Here is a 20839-nt window from a genome sequence, read left to right on the forward strand (position 1 = left end):
CTGGGTGGGGGGGGAACCATAAAATAATCCCTACTATTTTTAAATTTTCATTAATCCCTCTGAGACCATGGCTTTCCTGAACAGTCATGGCAAAAATATAATTTTTGTTTTCAGTTATTTTTGTTATTATAAACCACTGCTTCTGTCAAAAAGTACGGGCTTAATTTTAAACATGAATCCTAAAACTTATCAATATTAAATAAACATGTTGTCTTAATTAACAGCTCTTTGAAACATCACAGATCATGTTCCTCCTCTTTTGTACACTCCCAGCAGAATTTTCAAATTTCATTAGTAACACTTGATGTAATGTAACTCAACTACTTATGAATCAAGTCAGCTGCCCTTGTTGTCTTACAACTTTCCCCAATGAAAAATTTGGTTTGTTTTAAAGCTCAGTTGTGCAGATTTCTGATGTACTTTGGATTGTGACTGCAACTGTGAAAATCCTTATCATGTTGTCAGTGTCTGAGCTGCTGGGTTGTTTTTTTTCTTTTAGTTGGTTTATAAAAAGCATGAATTTGACAAGATACTGTTTCTAGATAAATTCCAATTGCTTTAAATTTTTCTTATATATAATTTCTTAGATTTGTCACACTTTTTGCTTTTAAAAATTAAAGTCCTTTAAAAGAGATTTCTGTTTATTTCCAGATCCCTCAATATATCTTGAATATTCAAATAGGACACAGAGCAGATTTTGTTTCATTAACATTTGACCTGTACAGCTATATAAGATTTTTCCCTATTTAAAAAAATATGGTATAGTAGAGAGACTCTTTTTCCCTGTCAGAGGGGAATAAAAGCGTGGGCAGTAATGATTGTGTGTGCTTAATGAAGAGTTTGGTCTTATATTTATGCCAGAGGTGAGCACAAATGGGCACCTGCAGGCAAGGCAGGCACTTCATCAAACACTTCCCTTCTCACCAGACTGCCATCCTGCAAACAGCAGCCAGGAGGGTGGGTGGGCAGTCTGCAGGTGGGTGGCTTCATTGTAGAGACTCATCAGGGAAAAACAATGGAAATAATGATGATGATGATACGTGGTATTTCCTTTTAAATTAATATGTTTGGAATGTGTTTCGTTTTAAATTAATAGAATGTAACCTCACCATGTCCAATTTTCTCCATACTTGCCTCACTTTTCAAAGAATGTTTCCCTCCCTTCTGAAGATACCAAATATCTCCTCCTGCTCATGCAGATAATTTGGGAGTATACAGTTTCTAGCAACTGTGTGTGTTGGAAAATTTTTCTACACCATACTTTTCAGTATTTGTTTGAAATGAATGAGTCATTAACCCTCAGCATTATGGGAAAGTTCAAGAGAAGTGTTAAAATGAGGAGGTGACAGATTCAGCCAACCCTGGCTATTAATGAGACAGTAAAGCTTGTTTGGAAAACAAAAAGATTAAAATCAAATGTCACGTTACCTGTCAATCAAACTTTCATGTGAAAGTTTCATGTAAGAGGGCCAAATAAACAAGAGCATGGCCAGACACTTCTCTGTTCTCCTCTCCTCCTGTTTCCTTTGAACACAGACTGAGCTTGGAGACTTCTGTTAAGTTCTCTGATACCTTTTCTGATTTAACCTTTTAGCTGCTGCAATACGGTTTTCTCTTGCATTTTTTCTTACAAACATCATCCTTCTAAGAAGTTGTTCATGCAGGAATTTCTGGGCTGATTTCTCTGCTGATCTTACCTCAAATCTATCAACTTCATAATTTCAACTTTTGAGTCCAGAACACATTATTTTATTTTAGTCTTAAATGGAAATTAGCGCTGTCACTTGAACTGGGCATTGACCAGAGGAGTAGTTAACATTAATTAACAGTAAATAGCACTGTATGCAGCTGGTAAGGTGTGTGTTTAGGTGCCTCCCCACTCCGTGAAGAATCCTCTTAGATCTTATTTTACCTAAAAACGTGAACCTCAAGAAATATTTTAGAGGAAGCCAGCAGCTAGAGGCAGAATCTGGACTTGAAAGGTGCTCAGTGTAATGAAAAAGAAAGGCAATTACACAGAATAGCTCTGGGGAACTGGGGCCAGTCAGTGTATAGCAAATAAAATGTCATCGTGGGATAACAAAAGCTGGAGATTCCCTGGGCCATTCTCCCAGTCCTTCAGAGTTTCCCCACATGCTGAAAGTCTCCTCTCAGTTGCCTCTAGGATACAAAATAGTTCTGGCTCTCTTTCTCTGTCCTAAAGTTGCATGGTAAGAGACTCCAGGGTCTGGATTTGATGTGTCCTGGATTCCTGAAGTCAGCTGGAATATTGTGTCCATACACTGCCATATTGGAGTATAAACATGTGCACTGATGTCTTATCTACCTCTAAACAGTCAAAATGCTTCTGTCATTTCTATTAATGGTAAATAACAACTTCATTCCTCAGGCCTCAAGAACGAGAGTGTCTGACAGTGTCCTGGTGGGCTCTGTGTGCAGGACAGACTTTGTTCTCACTGTGTCACATGACAGAGAGAATGCACATGGATAGACCTTCTCCCAAACCCAGGGATATAATAGATGAGTTTGGTCACTGTTTCTTGTCCCCAGTGAGGTCTGAAGCTCTATTTCACTCTCTAGCTCCTGGCAGACAGCTGGTAGTTCCCATAAGCAGGCAGTGCAGTTCGTGTCTAGAGTCACAGTAATGTACAGTGTCACAATAATGTATATATCCTCTTTCCAGGTTCTGATTGCCAGCATCATGTGCAGCTATAACAGGGAGGACTGGACTGAACTCTCAAAAATGGCTGAGGTAATGGTTTCCTAAATGTGTTTCCACATATTTTTTTTTAATTCTCCTTGAAAACAAGAGCTGCAGTAAGGGATTTCTTGAAAGAAATAGATTCAAAGTGAAAAATGAGAATTTAAAACATGTCCATTATAATTTGTTTATTCTGTGTTTTCATTAAAATGATGGAAATGTAAATTTAAAGGTAATCTGTTCCATAAAAATAGTCCCTCGGATTTTTAAGCAGTACCTGGAAAGCCTTTAGTTTTTGAACCTATATACTTTTTATCTGCATTTTAAGCAAACTGTATATTATGACAGATGCCCTGATAAAATTTAATTCTACCTTTGAGAGCCCAACTTGATCTTACCTTGCCTAGAGGCGCACTAGTTTGACAGCACCAGAAGAAATTTTGAATATAAAACTCTTGAATATTTAAAGTATAAAGGGCTCATTTAATGCTATTCTACTTTTAATACAGACTTTCAAAAATGATAGCTGAGAAAGTCAGCATATATAATAGCAGTCAGCAGGCTTTCTATAATATAAATCCAATCTTACAGAAATGCAAACAGACAATGCACCTGAAATTTCTATTCAATTGGAGGGAAAAACTATTTAATAGCATGTACCTGTGTCCATAGGGAGTAGTATAAGAAATACTTATCAGGACTGCACTAATTTCATTCAGAAGGGTGTCTATATCTGAATGGAAAGCAAAGTTTTATGTTTAAATTAAAGCCTGTTTTCCACATAAAGCATCTAGAGGAAATTAAAAGAATAGCATTAAGAAATTTAAGGAAAGAAAAAAATTACTGTCATTATTTCTAGCACTACCTCAGATTTAAATGTTTAAATTATAAATATGTTTTTATATATGTATGGGTAGAGTTTTGGATATTTTGAATTTGTGTTTTCATATGGCAGAATGTTTCAACATCATTGTTGCTTTATTCAGTGTCCTAAGCCCTCCTGTGGTTATGTAGGGTGACACTTCTCAATTTTCTTTGAGCATTTTAAACCTGTGAGGAAAAAAGTCACTTTAGGGACTTAGGGAAGTGAAATTAAACATTTTCAGTAGTTAGCTTGGCAATCTTCAACACTATTTCAATTTATACCTGTACTTACCTAATTGACCATGAAATCATATTTTGGAATCTCTGCTTGACGGAAGCAGCGCCACACTTAAACTGATCAGGAAGAATGGCTTTACTGTGCCTTTGCTCCTGTTTCTTAAATCCAGTGGTACTGCTGCCCAACTTTAAGGCACTTATTTCCAATCTGTGCTTGTATTTATGTTACCCCTTTAGAAAAGAGGTGGTTCTCTAAATGCAGTCAACGATGTGTAACCTGTGTGATAGAACACTCTTCTGGGTAGTTGTTGGTGTCTGCCCTGTGGAGAGCAGCACTAGTTTGGGGCGCCCTCGAATGCACAGCTGAAGAGCAGGGATGTTTAATCGCACGCGTAGGATCCTGCCTAGAGGTAATGGATGTGGCTTTCACAAGAGCAGAAGCCCCAGAAGGTAGCACAGTGTCTCAGCAGGAGGACGACCTATTCATCCTAAAGGTCAGCTTGTCAGGGAGGCCGACAGCCCCGGCATGGCCGGGCTCGCGGAGCCGGCCGGAGCGGGGAGGGCTCCTGCGAGTGATGGATGGCTTCTCCCTGCTCACGCACTTTGGGAGCTGCTGAACCATGGCCACACAGCAGGCTAAGTTACTCCAGTTCAATAAGCAAAACAAAATGCAGATGCAGAACAAAACCCTAGTTAGAGCCACTGGAAGGCAACAGGAGAGATGTTCGTGTCAGGCCGGAGCAGTTCAGAAAGGAAGAGGAGCGTGTCTGTGTGCTGCCCTCGGACAGCTCGGCTCCTTCCCCTTTTAATTGGAACTAATAGAGGGCGATGAACAGGAATTAGCATGACTAATATGTTTGTTCAGACTTTTTTTATTAGCCTCTTGTTCTTTAGAAACAAATTTACTTAATGACAAAAGCTATGGCACAGTACAGGTGCCTGCAGAAAATCTGGAGACTGAATCCATTAAAGTAAAAAGGAAACATTTATTACTGAGTTACAGTTCTTCAGAGCACAGCAGCACCTGTGTAACATTGCCTGCCAAAGCTCTTAGTGCTGCTCTTAGGCCCTGTAATTGCATTTAATTTTTTAACATTTTCCAGAACCAACTCTTTATTCTGCTCATATCTTTTTACTTTGCTTTTTACTCTAATTCCTTAAGAATGTCTGGAAACCACATCAGTTTTTGAAGTTTTTTCTCTCTAATGATCAATGGGCTTCTTTTCTAGGGTATCATAGCTTTTTCTCTTAGAAAAGAAAAATAAGTCAAATGTCTGAAGAAATCTATTTAACATGAACAGTAAATACTACAGGAAAGAGTATATTACTTGAAATTAATTTTTCATTTTTTTGTCCTTCCACCTGTTTTATAGGTTGCTGGTGCTGATGCGCTGGAGTTGAATTTATCATGTCCTCATGGTATGGGGGAGCGAGGCATGGGACTGGCCTGTGGGCAGGTAGGACTGTAACCACAATCTACTTAATGTCTCTCCAGCAATCCTGCCACATTGATAGTTACACCTCAGGGGGCAAGACACAAGCTGCAGATTAGCAGCTTGAGATTTTTAGGTTGAATGTGTTTAAATATTTATTGATGAGAGGAAAAAAAAGAAAAAAGAAGCTGAGAATGTACAAAATGCTTAGTTTTGCTGAGAACAAAAATGCATTATGTATTTGACAAGGAATATGATGAAAACAAATAATTTCAAAAAAGCACTTAGACAGAATTTGTTGATTTCCATTTCAGTGCCCTGTAGATGTCTTTTAAATCACAAGCTAGTAATTACTGCATATATCAGTAATGATTTTGAAGAACATGAGATATACACGCCTTTCATTTCAAAGTTTTTAACATATGAGCCTAACTGTATTTCAGAATCACAGAAGAGTCCATACATTCTGGTAGTACTGTGTACAATTAGCACCTTCTCTTTAAGGGCCTGTGTTCTGTTGCTATAGATTTACTGGTTTATATGGTTGAGATTGGAATTACCCATGTCTGATGTCTCTGCCATGCAGAAATCTGTTGCAGAGTTTATCAGTACATCCCATGACTTCAGGTAGGAGAATGTGTGTTGTTTTGGCCATGAAAAGAAAATATACACATACAAACCCTTATTTTCATACTAATATCCTTTTGAAGGATTTGTAGATTTTTTGCTTGTTTTGGTCATGCCTTGAAATTTGTTTTGGCTCTGAAAAATGCCCAAGTATAGTGAATTGAAGGTCTTTGAAAAATCTTGGTTCACAGTCTACCAGGAGAGATTTTCTACTGTTTGACCATCAAAGTTTCCAAATTATGAAGACTGTTTGATTTCCCATCTTAATACATTTTGGGGACAGGGAGAAGAAGAGGAGGAAGGAGATGCAGAGTGGGAATGATGATTATAAACCTAAAGCTGACATATTATTGTTCACCTGACCCCTTTGTAGAGGGCTAGTAAGCATCTTAATTCATCCTCCCTTGCTCAATTAAACACAAAACTCAGAAGACCTGAGGTGTAGTTGGGTAATGGAACCATTCCCTTTCTGAAACTAGGGAAGCACTAGGAGCTGTAATCAGTGCAACACTTCAAGTGGACACACTTCAAGCATAGCTTTATCATAGCAATACTATCAGGCACAGTGCCCTGGGCATTTTATTGTTTTCTGTGAACAAAATTACATCAATCTGGTCCATGCTGTAGATTATTATTTTTAATGAAAGTAATCTGGATGCTTTTTATGGCCAGTGGTCATTGACTGAAGTTGTGATTAAAAATGGGAGAGAATCATAAAAGCCCTCTACGATAACACTAGTAAAACAGTAGTAGTTATTATTAATTTTTCCCTGAACTGCATTCAAAAACAAATTGCTATTTTAGCCATGTTTCTAAGGTTTTGAAGAAATTCCCTCCCTTCAGTCTGCAGAGCATAACTCAGTAGTTTGATGTGTCCCTGCCTGAGAAGGCAGGACACTGTGGAAGGTGCAGTCTGGTCAGGGAGAGCCCTGGAGGTTCCAAACTGAAACAGGCTCCTTTCAAGCATGGTGGTTTTTTTTGTTTTTTTTTTAATGTATGTGTTATTTCCAGCTTTCAGTGGTTGGAGTAATGTATGCATGTGAAGTTGCTTAGATGTGTAGTCAGTAGGGAGCTGTCTGGCTACATGAGTTTTTACATATCTTTCAGCTATTGTAAAATCAGAAAAGCAAATGCAAAATCTGAGCACTCAGGGCGATCGTGTGGATTTGTGACTCTCTATGGAGGAGATCAGATCCATAAAGAAAGATTTCTTTACATATACATGTATGCTTTTATAATAATATTTCTGTCTTTCCCATTCAATATGGATATTCCTTGGAATGTTTCATATATACTACTCTTGCTTAAACATTTTCCTGTGTTTTCTTATTTGTCTTATCAAAATTAGAGCTCAGAAGAGAATCAACTTATTTAGATGAATGAATGAATAAAACAAACCATGTTTAGAGAGCCAGATCCTGATAATCTTCCTCAGAGTTGGCTAAAATTAAATTGTAGTGATTTTAAATGTAGGTTATTGAAGCAAAGGGTGGGCATAAACTGGATTAAGTAATGATATGTGCAACAAGATTTATCAATAGCCCTTCAGGAGGCTTCCATGCATGGTAGCCCCTGGAGACCCCATCAGAAAATACAAAAGTGCTAAATAGTATTTTGGTATTTTAGTTGTTTTCCCTGCGCCCTCCAGAGCTGAAGTCAAATAGGTCATGCACAGGTGGTGTGGGGAAGACAGGGCTCAGATATGCTCTGAAAAAAAACCACCACTTGATATCTGGAAGTCAGGGCATGAGGCTTTGAGAGGCAGAGCAGCTTTCCTGGTTGTACAGTGAAGCAGGTTTTCTTAAATCTTTTTGATAACATAATCCATGTCTTCATAGGAATTTTTTTCAAGGATTAGGTCTCTTTCATGGCTAAGCACATTAAATCCTCAAGAAACTACAGAAATTGCTGAGATGAAGAATAATGGCAGAAAAATGTGTATTTTTACTATTTATAATGTCTAACGTGTTCTGCCTTTTTGTTGTTGTTTAAAAAAAAAGGGAAAGGAAAGGTTAATTACACTGTCTAGTTTTTCTTCTCATTCCAATTCCTATGGTGTGCCCACAGGGTAAGTGTAGAAATCTGGGAACATCAGATTTATTTTTCTCTATCCTATTTTTTCGTCTAGTATCAAACGCTTTCACTGTTTTATATCAATGACAAATTAAAAAGGATCCTGGTATATCCAAATTATATATATAAAAATGGTTACTAAGTATGGCTGTTTGTTTTATACTGAATTACAGTTCTCAGCTTTTATTTGATTTTAATGCCAAGTCATTAGTGCAGACACTCTGGCGCCCAAACAGCGTAGCTAGCCAGAGGGTAATATTAAGAGGTATCTGTATGGCTGCCAATAAGTTACTTAAAGCTGGTTCTGTATAAAATGTCAATTATATTTACTAATGCTGATTAATGATAATAAAGTTAAGGTTTGTGCTCTTTTGTAACAACCTGCAATGGTATAAAAGTGGATATTGTTAAAAATTGTGATAGAATTTGTCATTACATTTACCAGCACTAATGCACAGATTTTCCTTGAATCAGATAACCTATGTGTACAAAACATTTAATAGTAAATATAAAGACAACATGAACAGCAGATTATTATAAAATGAGCGTCACTTTCCCACTATAGTTCAATCCTGTAGTAATTTTAGCATAAAATTATGAAAATAATGAATCAAGCATGTGAGATGATAGCACTGATATTTCAACGTCTGACTTGTGATGACAACATGTATTTGTGGTGCACTTTTTGTCCTTCACTGGAAACCATGCAAAGATGTTTTACTTTTTTTTTTCTTACTTATCCTTCTAAAAAGTGGCATTGAATATTCAGAATTATTAATGTCATGTGAAACCAACAAATTTAAGTGTTTGTCTTTTTTGATTTTGGTCTAAAGGTCAGTAAGTCTCTCCAGCTGCTCTGCCAAGAATGTATAGTTAAATTGAGTCAGTAATCTGGGTTTACTTTTCATTCCTGCTAGGATGAAACCCCACATCTGAGAGCTATAATGTGCATCTCCCAAGAAGCATTAGAACAAAAACGATTAGGACAAGTGATACCCAAAGTCTTCAAAATTACCACTTAGTCTTCTTGGCCTAGTGGGCAGCAAAAAACCACAGAGGGAAGGAAATAACAGCTTACAACTACCTGAAAGGAAGAGACAAGAAGGGACAAGATGCTGCAAGAGCAGCTACAAAAAGAAGATTATTCTCTGTCATGTCAGATGATAGAGCGAGGGGCAAATTGCAGGCTGAATGTTTCAAATTGTGCATTAGGAAAAGTATTCCCTAACAAGGTGATGCAGATCAGGAATATGTTGTCTGGTGGAGCTGTGTACTCTCTATATCTGTAGTTTTTAGTGCTCAGGCAGGCAAAGGTGTGGCAAACATCACTGGTGGTGGTGTCAGTGCCAGTCCGAGTGGGACCTTCCAGCACCTGCTCTCCTGGAGTCCGTTCAGACAACCATTTCTGAGGGTTCACCCTGTTCAATTCCTCACCAAAGGCACTGTATTCTTTGTACCAGGAATAGGAAATGAGTACTGTATAAAAGGACTTGGGTGTACACTTGGAGTGAGATAATCAGTATGAACAAGGTCTCAAGCCAAAAGCAGCTAATATCATATTCAAAGATCTTAGCCTTAGTGCTATAAGCAAATATTGCAAAAGTTAATAGCATCCTGGCATATAACTATTTCTCATTAATTAGTCATACCTTCTAACCCTCAAAATAGAAAAAAATCTTTGCCTATTTCAGCATTTAAGCCCTAGGTTTGGGGAATGATTTCATTTTTTTTTAGTTTATATTGAAGAAGGAATGTGTATGTCTCTTGTGAGCACTGAAATCCAGATTCTGGTGGTTTAGCTATTCAGATAATATGTAAAATGAACTTGCTTTGTGGTTCTTTTCTTACCTTTATTTTCATTTTGCTTCAGTAGTACTTGCTACAGTGTCTGCTGCTGGCTGTGCTTATGTTTATTGCCTGCAATTAGGAGGCAAGTTTCATAAAAGCCTACATTGCCTCATTCAGAGGACGACAAATCTGTCAAAAACAAAAAGAAAAAAAACCCCAAAGCCCTGGTTACTCTGCGAAGATGAGAGCTGACTGCATGGCACAATTAGATTTGCTCTGCTGTACCTTGGAAATGGGAAAGATGAGGCTGCTTTTTAATTGAAGTGCACAGCATAGCATGCTAATTCGCTGTTGCTCTGCCAGCAAGGAGCTTGAAGTATTTTAAATAAATGATGCCCCAAACAGAATTTGATTATATCTGTGTTCATGTGACATTCTACTATCAGCCTACAATAATGTGCTGGTTAAGTATAATTCATTGAGTCCTGCAGGCAGTATTAGTTCTTGCTCTTCTCTTCTGTATCAGTTATTGCTACAAATTAATGCAAAGTACAGCAGAGTGGTGCTGCATTGGGCTGTAGCAGCAGTGTGGACATTGTCACCCAAAATCCAGTATAAACCAGCCCAAGTCAGGTTCATGGTGGTGTTTGCCATGGAGTTTCAGGACTCGTACATCTTGTTGTTCTCTTGCATTGGCCTCTGTCATCCATTTGGCTGGCTCTTCAAAAGATAATCTGAGCTGATCTCAGTGTCTTTGCATCTGCCACTGCCCTTTCTTGCTTTGGGGCATGTCTTGGCCAAATGACCTCTTTCAGTCATGTTTCTCAGTGTCCAAAGTGTTTCAAAGGCAGTAAATTCCATAAAACTGAATGACTGGGGAGAGGAGGGAAATTGCCTGCTGCCCAAGCAAATGGATATGAAGAGAAGCCTTGGTAGTTCAACTGAGGGAAAAGCTCAACAGAAGCAAGAAATTCAGTTCCTGAGAAACAAGGATTTCTTGGTTGAGGCAGTGGTGCTGTTACTCTGTGTGCAGGCATGTGCTGTACTGGGCATTGTTTTGCTGGGAAGGAATCTAGGATGTGCAGGGAGAAGGGATGCAACTGATTGCCCGCTTCAACTCCTACAAATGTAGACATAAGCACACTTTTTGGCTGGTCAGGAGATGTGTTTTGTGGACTTACGTTCGTGGTCCCACACTGATCATGGTCTAAGATCATCCCTTATGATAATTTGGTTTTGTTGTTTAACCTCTTTGCATTGGTTTTAATCTTCTCTGTTGTCAGATGTCTCTTTCTTTTCTTTCTCTATTTCTTCATTCTTCAGAACTCTCCTCATAAACTAAACCCTTTTGCTGAGTTGCTTTAAAAGTAAAAATTGATTCATGAGCTATTTCACTGGAAATCTGAGCAGGAAAAGCTTGCTGGCTTTATGGTCACTCCTGGGTAAGTGACATTCACCTTCCTTCAGTACATGAGAGTTCATTTTTTTTCTGTACCATTGCAGGATTCAGGTGTAATTAAATGTTGTGATTTAAATTGATTTCTTTCATGCATCCTTTATGTCCTCATGTATTCTATCTTTTAAAAAGAGACAATAATGAGGTACGACAGTTAATTGGTGTTTTGTCTAAAGAGTTCTGCTTTTTATACACTCAAGGAGAAATGAATTGAAATGCAAAGTTTAATAAATTCATCATCAGAACTCTATTCTCTAATTTCGTATTGTGGTTTGACAACATTTAATCCACTGTTATTGCTTTGAAGGATTTCTAATTGAATTACTCAAAAGACAAAATGGAAAATAAAAAGGGATTATAAATTCGGCAATAATGTTAACAGCCATACCAACTTGCTGAAAGTTTTTAATGACATGCTATGGCTGTTAATAAGGTTTGAAATATTGATTATGTGTGGTGACTGATATTTATGTAAGGAAGGCATTCTCCACAGAATGCCTTAGCAAATGTAAAACTGATTCTGTTTCCTTGAAAATCATGAAGACATGAAAGCTATTTGGATTTACACTTAATTTTCAATCTTGCTATGATGGAATAATTTCTGCTGAAATTCACATTATGGGTGACAGATGTCACAAGGAAGGTTGGTTTGGTGACTTTATCAGTGACCTGGCACTGATATTTTAAGATTGTTTATCTTGGTGCACATTAGTAATTTTTTCTTTCTGTGGTTTCAATTTTATGCCAGTGTTTGATAAAGTTAATTGGCAATATATTAACTAGTCTCTTCACTGCCTACACGAGAGTTTTCAGGATTAGACTCATATTTCTTGAAATTTTGCCTTGGCTCCTAGGAAAGTTAGTTTGCTGGGAAGCTTGCTCTTTACAATAGCCAAATCTGAATACATGACCACTTGATGAACATTTTAAAACTGAGTGGCAAATTCTTCTCAGAGCATAGGTTTTAAATTCCCTGGTTTCATGTTTCATGTTTCAAAGGTTTATGCTTTCCTCAATTATTTAGTATTTTCTACCTTATTATTATAGGAAAGGACAGAGCTTGCCTACCTGACCACAAGAGAAAGCTATTTGTAGCTGCAGCCTTCACATATTCGAGTTCTGAGCTTCCCTTTAGAATATTTCACAAATGACGTAAACCTAATCAAACCCTTTTGCCTTCTAGCAGGTGACCTCTGCATGAACTAAAGAGCTGAAATATTATTTAATCATGCTGCATTCCACTTTTTACAGTGCTATGAGAAACATTATTTTGGCTGGCTAGAAGCAACCAATAGAAAATATTTTGTTCTGTTAGGGGTAAAAAAGGCATTTTTATTAGTCAACACTTTGCGTAGACCAGCACTGTTAAATAAATCTTTCTGATCAGTGTGTCCAAGAAGTTTACTAATGGTAAATGTGCAGTTTTGTATTTTTCACTTGGAATATTTAAACCAGTTGATATTGGAACAAATAATTTGGTAATTTGGACTACCAACTGTGCATCAACCTTTCAGGCCAACTATTAGTGATCTTTATTCTGGAAACCAAAGAAAATCATCTGAATTAAATGCCTTTAATATTGCATTAAAATCAATAGCTATAAATGCTCATTGCTAAAGTTTTATCAGACCTATCATAATGAAACAAAAGGACTGTTTTCCCTATCATGTAAGGTAACCATAAGCAAATACAAAATGTCTTATAGTTAATTTTTAAATTAGAGTGTTTTCTAACAGAGGTGTTTCTTCTGGTTGCTTAGAATAACATTTTCAAATTAAAAATAAGTGAAACAAAACCCAAACATTCAGAATAAGGAAAAACACTATGGCTCAACCACCTTCACAGAGAGAGGAATCAATTTTCAAAACAAATTCAGTTATTTTCCTCTTTGTGCTGGGGAGAAAACAAAAAGCTTTTCTGTAATTCGAAAAAGGAGTAATTACAAAGCTGACTAAAGGCAGCAACCAACCTTTCAAGTCTCAGTTGTGCTTGATCTTGACATCCCTCTAATTGCTGTTCTTACTTCCAACACAAATATATGTTTTCTGCTTTCCTGTACTGGTCAATCAAAAACCTCCAGCTCATTTTTGACCTTGTCTGCACATGAGTTTTTAGTCATGAGGTGCAGCATTATCCAGAAGGGGTGTAGGAGTGCCATGCTGCTAATAAAATGTCCAAAGAGGATCTCCCACACAGCACTTTGATAAATGTATTCTTGAGTTTGGATGCTGACCTGTGTTAAAATTGGCAGCTTTTAGATTAGGTAAGTGAAAACCCATTGGAGTGGGTTCTTTTTGTTTGGCTTATTTTTGTCTGTTTTTTGACATACCTGAAGCATCATTGATTTGTGCAGCTCCAGTGAGTACTACAATAAAGAAACCCTATAACAAGGTAGTTTTCTAATTTTTTTTATGAAGTGAGGCAATCAAAGGTTATTTGTCTTGTGCTTTTAACATCTTTCAAAGGTTCTAATTAAAGAGCTGACATAGGGAGAAATAGTTGTGATACCGAAGCAGAGTAAGGAAAAAAAGGGAGAAAGGGATCTGCTAAAGTTGAAAAATTTATTGAAATTCTGATTCTATAGAAACCCTTTATGTGTCTTTTAAGATTTATTTTGTTATCTGCTTTTGATTTTAAAGTTTCTTTTTTATGTGCACCAATTTGTTCTTTCAGTTTTACAAAGTAGATTGAGGAGAGCCTGTGAGTCCTTTGAGGAGTAGGAGCCCCAGTCTCCCACTGGCTTTTCTCAATGCCCGCTGTTATCTCTCTCAGTATCAACAGGGTCTCAGAGTTATGACTTCTCAGTTCAGCCATGCCCAAAACCTGGACCTAATCCAGAGTGACTTGATCTAGCCCAGTGACACGTTGGTATCACTGGAAGAAAAGGAGAATCTCAATTAGGCTCCCCCGAGTGGAACTCGCGGTGACAGATCTGAAGGAGTAGCTGATCAAATTTTGACACCTTGCTTGCAGCTTTACCTTAAATTAGTGAAGTCCAAACATCTAGGAATGGAGCTAGGTGACAGGAGTTTTTTAGTTCTTATAACTTACCACAGGAAAAAGAAAGTTCAGTCAGGTCTCTCAATTCTCACTTAGATTTTTACTTTAGAAAAAACATTATGAATCAGGAGTCATTACTCTCTGTAAGGTTGGAGTTTTTTTTAAACTAAATTTAAATATAAAAATATGTCTTTGCTTTCAAGTGGTAATGGTTTTGCCTAATTGATAAATCTATAACCAAAAGAACAAATGTAGTCTGCAAAAATGAATGGGAATTTTCCAAGCTAAACTTCTACATCTTAATATGCAGTATTTTGTAAGCAAAAATGTGCTTGTTTCACTAGCAGGACATGCTTAGTTATATAAGTCATATGATATCTTCTCAGTTTAAAAATATAACAGTTTTTGTTCAAATTATAAAGGGAATATTTTGCTGTGTAAAAACAACATAAATGTCTTCATTTACTTAGTAGACTTGTTTCTAAAGACTTTTTTTAAAGAAAGGAGCATTTTAGAGTGTGTAAGAGAGTAGAAAATAAGTATGTCCTTGAATTAAATCAGTGAACAATAGTCACAGAGCACATTGTTGCTATGGTAGTTTAGTGAAATGGTAACTATGTGGAATTTGCTTAATTTTTCTCATCTGAATCTCTGCTCTTTTAGAAATGCTTCCAAAAACTCCACCTCTACAACCTCCCTTCACATTGAAAAGACCTCTTGTTTTAAAGTGCAAATTAATTAATAAAAGCTGAAGGCTTAAGTGGGATGGAACATCTTTATTCTCCTAGAACAAAATATGAAATTATTCATCTTTGGATGAATTGCTATCCTGAATGAAAAGGGATTTTCTTGTACCATTTTATAGAAGATATTTAATGAGATTTTGAATTTTGGGGGGTTGGTTCTTTTGGATTTTTTTTTGCTAAACTAGTACATCTTGGATCTTATGACAAAAAGCAATACAGTATTGACTGGAAAAGAATTCTGAATTCTATCATTATCTGTAAAATTTATTGTGTGGCATTGGTTTCAGATCACATCACATCATGGATTCTTGCTGGAGGGGATATAAGCTCTCAACCAGCAGCTACATTTTTGTGAGGCTGACCAGGCTAACCCAAGCCTCTGATGTAATTTAGGCCAGTTTTTTAATTTTTTCCTAATATATATAGATAGCTTCACATACAACCGTGAAAACTGTTATTCCTGCCTTAGGTTAAACTGCTTCATTTCTTTCTTTTTGACAGCTGTGGTCAATAGATGTTGACCAAAAGCTGTCAAATTTCCTGAGAAATGAGGAAGAATTTTTTACTCTAGATGAGAAGCTGAGAGTTATTCATCTTCTATCCTGGGAAATCCTTCCCTTATTTTGACAGGCTTTAAACAAATTGTTAGCTTTAATTAAGTTTGAAATGGGACAAATGCACAACCTAAACTGCTCCTTTCTAGGGTGTAAGAAGACAGTAAAACTAACCACGAGATTCTGCAGTGGTGACTCTTGCTACAGTGATTGACTGTAATTCTGTGTTTTGGTACAGTGGAAATTTTGTGTAGGTTTAGAGAGAGACAGTTTTATGAAGACAATCTTGTGCCTCTCATACAGGAAAGACAAGAGATAGTGGTGTAAAGGATAAATATTAAAATACACACATTAATATATACATATATATATAAAAGTAGTGAAGGCTACAGATACTGATGTGCAATGCTTTAAGGTGGAATTCCCATACTTCTACTTTTTCTTCATATTTTAATAAATAGCAAAGGAATAGTTCTTCACACACAGAGTTGGGTTTTTCCTGTTATTAGGGTTCGGTTTTTTGTGGTTTTTTTTTTTTTTTTTAAGTTACAATTTTCTAATGGTTTTCTGGACAAGAAATATGGGGTAGACACATTTAAACTAACAGCTTGTCAGGCTAGTGCATCCTCATTACATTTATGGGATCTCTGTAAAAGATGCAGATCTGCAGGTACACTTTGAGACAGTAGAGTGGATTGAATATGTGAGGGGTCTACCCGAATTAACATTACTCACTTTCTAAAGCTGCTCCAAATGTATCCTGTCCCTGCCTTTCCACACTGCAGTAGTGCCACTGGAATGTTCAGAGGGAGAGTAGGATGCTCTGGAAAGCTGACCTGCTGCATGGAGGTTACCAGCAGATAGGGGAAGATCCTCCTCTCCTTCTTTGCTTTTCAGATGAGGATGCGTTTGGGTCCCCTTGGGCCAGCAGATAGCAATGTGACTGAGGAGAGGTTTAACTCTTCCCTTGTAGACTATTGTTGAATGAAACAGTAAAGTGAGAGTAGTACATGTATTAAATTTAACAGATGAGACTTGAAAATTCTCACCTAGAAAGCTTTACTTATTCTTATGCTACATCATTCTTGTAATCATAAAAGCTCTCCCTCTTTTCCTATAGATATGGGTACTATTTTGAAAAATCTATCTACTGCTAAGAATGAGAAGTTAACTATAGAACATTTTTTCATAAAAAAAATTCTTCCAGTGCTAATAAATACAACAGAAATACAAGATTTCTGTGTGAAGAACCAGTACAGAAAGAAAATCTGCCATGAGAAGGATGCACTGTTGTTGCACTTGCCTACCCTTGCCTATCTGCACATAAGAAATCTTATGTCTGCTTCATGTGAGCTAAATTAATAAAAAATAAGTCCTCTGTAACTTACTATCAGCATTTAAAATTATAAACATGTTAAAATAATGCATTGCTTAGCCATAAAACTCATAGGCAACAAATATACATCAGACTAGTCTTGTGGCCACCAAAGATTTGACGTGTATGAGGAAGATTAGACTTTTACATTAAATATGATAAAGTATTTTAATTTCTGAAGCTTTTTTGTTTAGGTCATTGTAGTCAGTGATAGATGAGGTTTAAGGACTTTACATGCAAGGTTTTGCTATATCTTGCAACACTCATTGTGCCATCTAGAACTTCCCATCCTCACGGTCAGAATAATGGACCAACACAAATTACCAACGTGATATGTAGAGATAAATCCAATAGGTCTATGTAATGAAGCCTTCATACATGTACAGAGTCAGGATTTGGTCTGAGAAAAGTTGCATTTTCATTCTTTCCAGAACTGTACAAGTCCTTGTCCTGCTCTCAGTGAGACAGAACTGCCACCATTATTTAGGGACAGCCTGAAGATTGCAAGATACGGTCCATTTTCTGTAGTTCTCGTTAGACATGATCAACTAATGTGCTGTACTGAGGATTAACCTTTCTTATGAAGTTCTTGGGGAAAATTCCAGGTTTGAGGTTTTTTTTATGACAACTTTCAGACTGCTATTTGTATTTTCTCTCTATATATGCTCACATGTAGATGTACATGCACTCACACAGGTGCTTCCCGAGGAGTGTTTGCATAGTTAACAAACACGTTTGTTACCCTAAAGTAGTTGTAGTTCTATCTTTTTGCATAATTCCAATGCTCTGAAAATCTGTTTAAATCCAAGTATTAAAAATATTTCTGTTGTTAACGTGTAAAGTATCTCATGATTTAAGGTATAGTCCAGAGAATTAAGTGCGTTTTTCTGACAGACAAACCTTTTTAAGTCCTTATGCAAATGACTTCTGCAAAACTGGGCACCAAAGCAAGGTGATTTGTGGAGATGCACCTCAGGCCATCTGACTCTCATCTCTCCATTTATTGAACAGGTATAATAGTAATTCTCTACCTCGGAGAGGGGTTCTGAATGCAGTGTAAAGATTGTGCAGTAACAGGGTAGTGCAAAAATGAGGGCCCTGAAAGAACACTGAAAATAGGTCACAATAAAAATTTCCAAAAATCTGCAGCCAGACATTTCTGTGGTAATCTCATCATGGTTTTGTTTCTTTCCATGAGATACAAGGAGAGGTGACCTACTCTGTGCACAGCATTTTCACGCTGCTTTTTAAACATGCAGGATGGATCTGCCTTGGGGCTGATAGGACAGGGGATTCATCTCATTACTGATGCCAAATGCAATCAGTAGACAACTTGCTGCTTTAATTTCTGAGGACTTATACTCATAGTTATGGTTGTAGTTAAGCTTATCATGTGATCATTTAGAAAAAAAAGGTGAATAGTTGTTTTTCCTCTAGTATATCTACCCATTGGCAATGAGTAGTTAGGATTAAAAGCTTCATCTAGCCCAAGGCTATAATGAATATTCAGGAAAAATGATTCTGTACTGTTGCTTAGGGAAGTAAAAAGACAACCCCTGTAACATTCAAATCTCCTGTGCCTTTGGAATAAACAAGCATTATTTGATTAACAGGAAGACAGAAGACATGCTGATGTACAGCTTATACCAAAAGAGACTTTATATGGTATTAAATTACCAACAGATTCTTGTAGTTACGGTGCATGAATCAATATAACGTTTTAGCCAATGATAATTTTATCAAGCTTTTATTTAGATGGAATTTAAATAAAAATTTTTATAAAATTTAAATAAAAATTAAAATACAGCAGATAAACAAAGTGTGCTGGCAATAGATGTTACGGTCCATTGGAGCATTTGTTCATTCTTCTGGATTGACACACAGTGTAAAATTATGCTACATGTTCTGTTGCAATCACACTGTATCATTCATAATGAGAGAACCAACAAACGCAGTTATGTGTAATGAAAGAAGGTAATTTTTAGCAACATGGTAGACTGAACCAAAAGCAGTACATTCCTCTCCTAAATTAAGCAGAATAATATTTTATTTAGTTTCTATTGTTGGTTTTGTGAATACAAATGCCCAGCTGTTTTTACAGCTAGTAACATTTTACATAGCAAGCATTTTAGAAAATATTTCTTGACTAGGCAAGCTTCATCAACCACTTTATCAATAATAAAAGCTGCAGGCACTTTCATAAACTTAGATTGGACTAAGAAAAGATATTTGTGTTGTATTATCACTGACTGTTTTGTAATGTGATTTATTTGGCCTCAAGATTCATTCTTTCACAAGTTACATGCTTATCCTTGGATGTTTTATAAATCCAAGAAAGAATCGCAAAAAGCGATTTGTGAATTGAGGTCGGTCTTTCAGAAATCCAAGGAGATGGCAGGTCCTCAATCAGTCAAATGAATTAGGCAAAAGGATACTTGTACATAACCTCTTAAAAATTAGTTTTTGATGTCATGCTACTCACTTTGCTAAATTTGTGCCTGAGTTTAAAACTTTTTTGGATGGGTCAAATTAGTATTCTCAGAAATCTGAAGTTTTGAGTTGCATTTCTTTAGTCAATGACTGCATTTAGAAGTGAATTCTCTATATCTAATCACTTTAGTGTTTCTCAAAAGTGTGTTGTTGTGTGACCTCTGCAATTTGGTCTTAGTCTAAAGGCAAGGAAGCTTCTGTGGAGAAGTTGTGCACCATCCAGTGAACTTCCACGGATTATACAAATGTAGTTTATTCATTTCCTATGAAAATTTTCTGTCCAATGACATCAGTATCTTCTGGTTTTCAGCCATCTGATTGCTTAGAATGCATTTTTCCAAGTCCTTAGTGAAAACAGAGTAAGAAATTACAAAATTTATAAATTAACAGTGACTTCTCTTTATGGTCTAAAGAAGAAAACGTGAAGTTGAACAAAACCAGGTGAGGATATTATTCCTCTTTCTGAATACATTTTTTGTCTTGTCTGTAGAGCACAAAAGCTCTGGTATTCTCAGGCAGTGACTTCATGGCAGAAGTCCCTCTGGCAGCAGGGATGCTCAGGCTGTGCCCAATGGGCACTGCCAGTGCCACTGCTGGGAGGGGAGAGGGGGGGCTCAGGTGCCTCTCTGCTGGTCACTGCAGCAGCAGCAACCCGAGCAGCAGGGTCTGGAGGCAGAGCAAGGAGAGGAGGAGAGTGGAAGAAAGGCTCATCTGGATGTTCCAGCACAACTCCATTGTAGGACTCGCACTGTGAAGGGAAGCAGCAAGATACATCACATGGATGTGGCTTTTGGGTGTGGCACAAGGGTAAACTGGCATTTTTTAAAGTTAACCAGCATTTTCTTCATATGAGATTTATTTAATGTGCAAATTAATTGTATAAAACATTTTTGGGGGAAATTACCTTCAGAAATACCTGTTTCAGTTCAGAATTGTCAAATTTAATGGGAATTCTAATTTTTTTGTATAAAATTCATCACCTCTCCAATTTCTATCAGTAACTGTCTCGCTATACAACAGAGCACTGTTTTAACTTTTGTTTTGTTATTTCAGTGTTTACATACTAAACATTCATTTTTTTTCCTGGAATATTAAGTGAAATAGGATGAAAGATTTTACCTCCTTCACTTGAATTTTTGAATTATTTTCCTATTAATTTACCTGTGATTGTATGGGGACCAAAAATGGGCAGTTTTCCAAGGCTGATACAAGTGAGCCTTTCAAAAGGGCTTTTTCTAATCATGTGCTGTGCAATCAGATATTTAAACTGTTTACTAGCATGAGAAATAGAAGACCATTCCATTGCATTAATTGCATTAATCTTGGTTTGTCAGAAATAAAACTGATTGAAAATAAAGATCTTTACTTACTTTCAGGGGAAAAAAACCAAACAATTATTGTTTATGACGAAAGACGAACTAGTTAAATTGTCTTAGGTAGGGTGAAAACTGGGTTTTATGAAAGATGTCTCCCAAAAAGGTATTCAATGGGGTTT

The 20839-nt window shown here is 36.8% G+C and overlaps 1 protein-coding gene across 2 annotated transcripts in view; it reads left to right on the forward strand.

Moving 5' to 3' along the window:
- The window catches only part of DPYD (dihydropyrimidine dehydrogenase), a 329513-nt gene that overhangs the window by 221187 nt on the left and 87487 nt on the right, over window positions 1-20839 (forward strand). The window contains exons 15-17 of one of the 2 annotated variants that reach the window (XR_009114783.1): window positions 2684-2752; window positions 5176-5259; window positions 11047-11165. Coding sequence is in view for 1 of the 2 variants with exons in the window: in XM_058029810.1 (XP_057885793.1) it covers window positions 2684-2752; window positions 5176-5259 (153 nt within the window). In the remaining variant the exon portion in view is untranslated. The remainder of the gene's footprint in view (window positions 1-2683; window positions 2753-5175; window positions 5260-11046; window positions 11166-20839) is intronic. The other variant, XM_058029810.1, reaches the window with a different exon arrangement.

This window comes from Melospiza georgiana, chromosome 9 (genome assembly GCF_028018845.1).
Source record: "Melospiza georgiana isolate bMelGeo1 chromosome 9, bMelGeo1.pri, whole genome shotgun sequence".
In the NCBI taxonomy this organism is placed as follows: domain Eukaryota; kingdom Metazoa; phylum Chordata; class Aves; order Passeriformes; family Passerellidae; genus Melospiza; species Melospiza georgiana.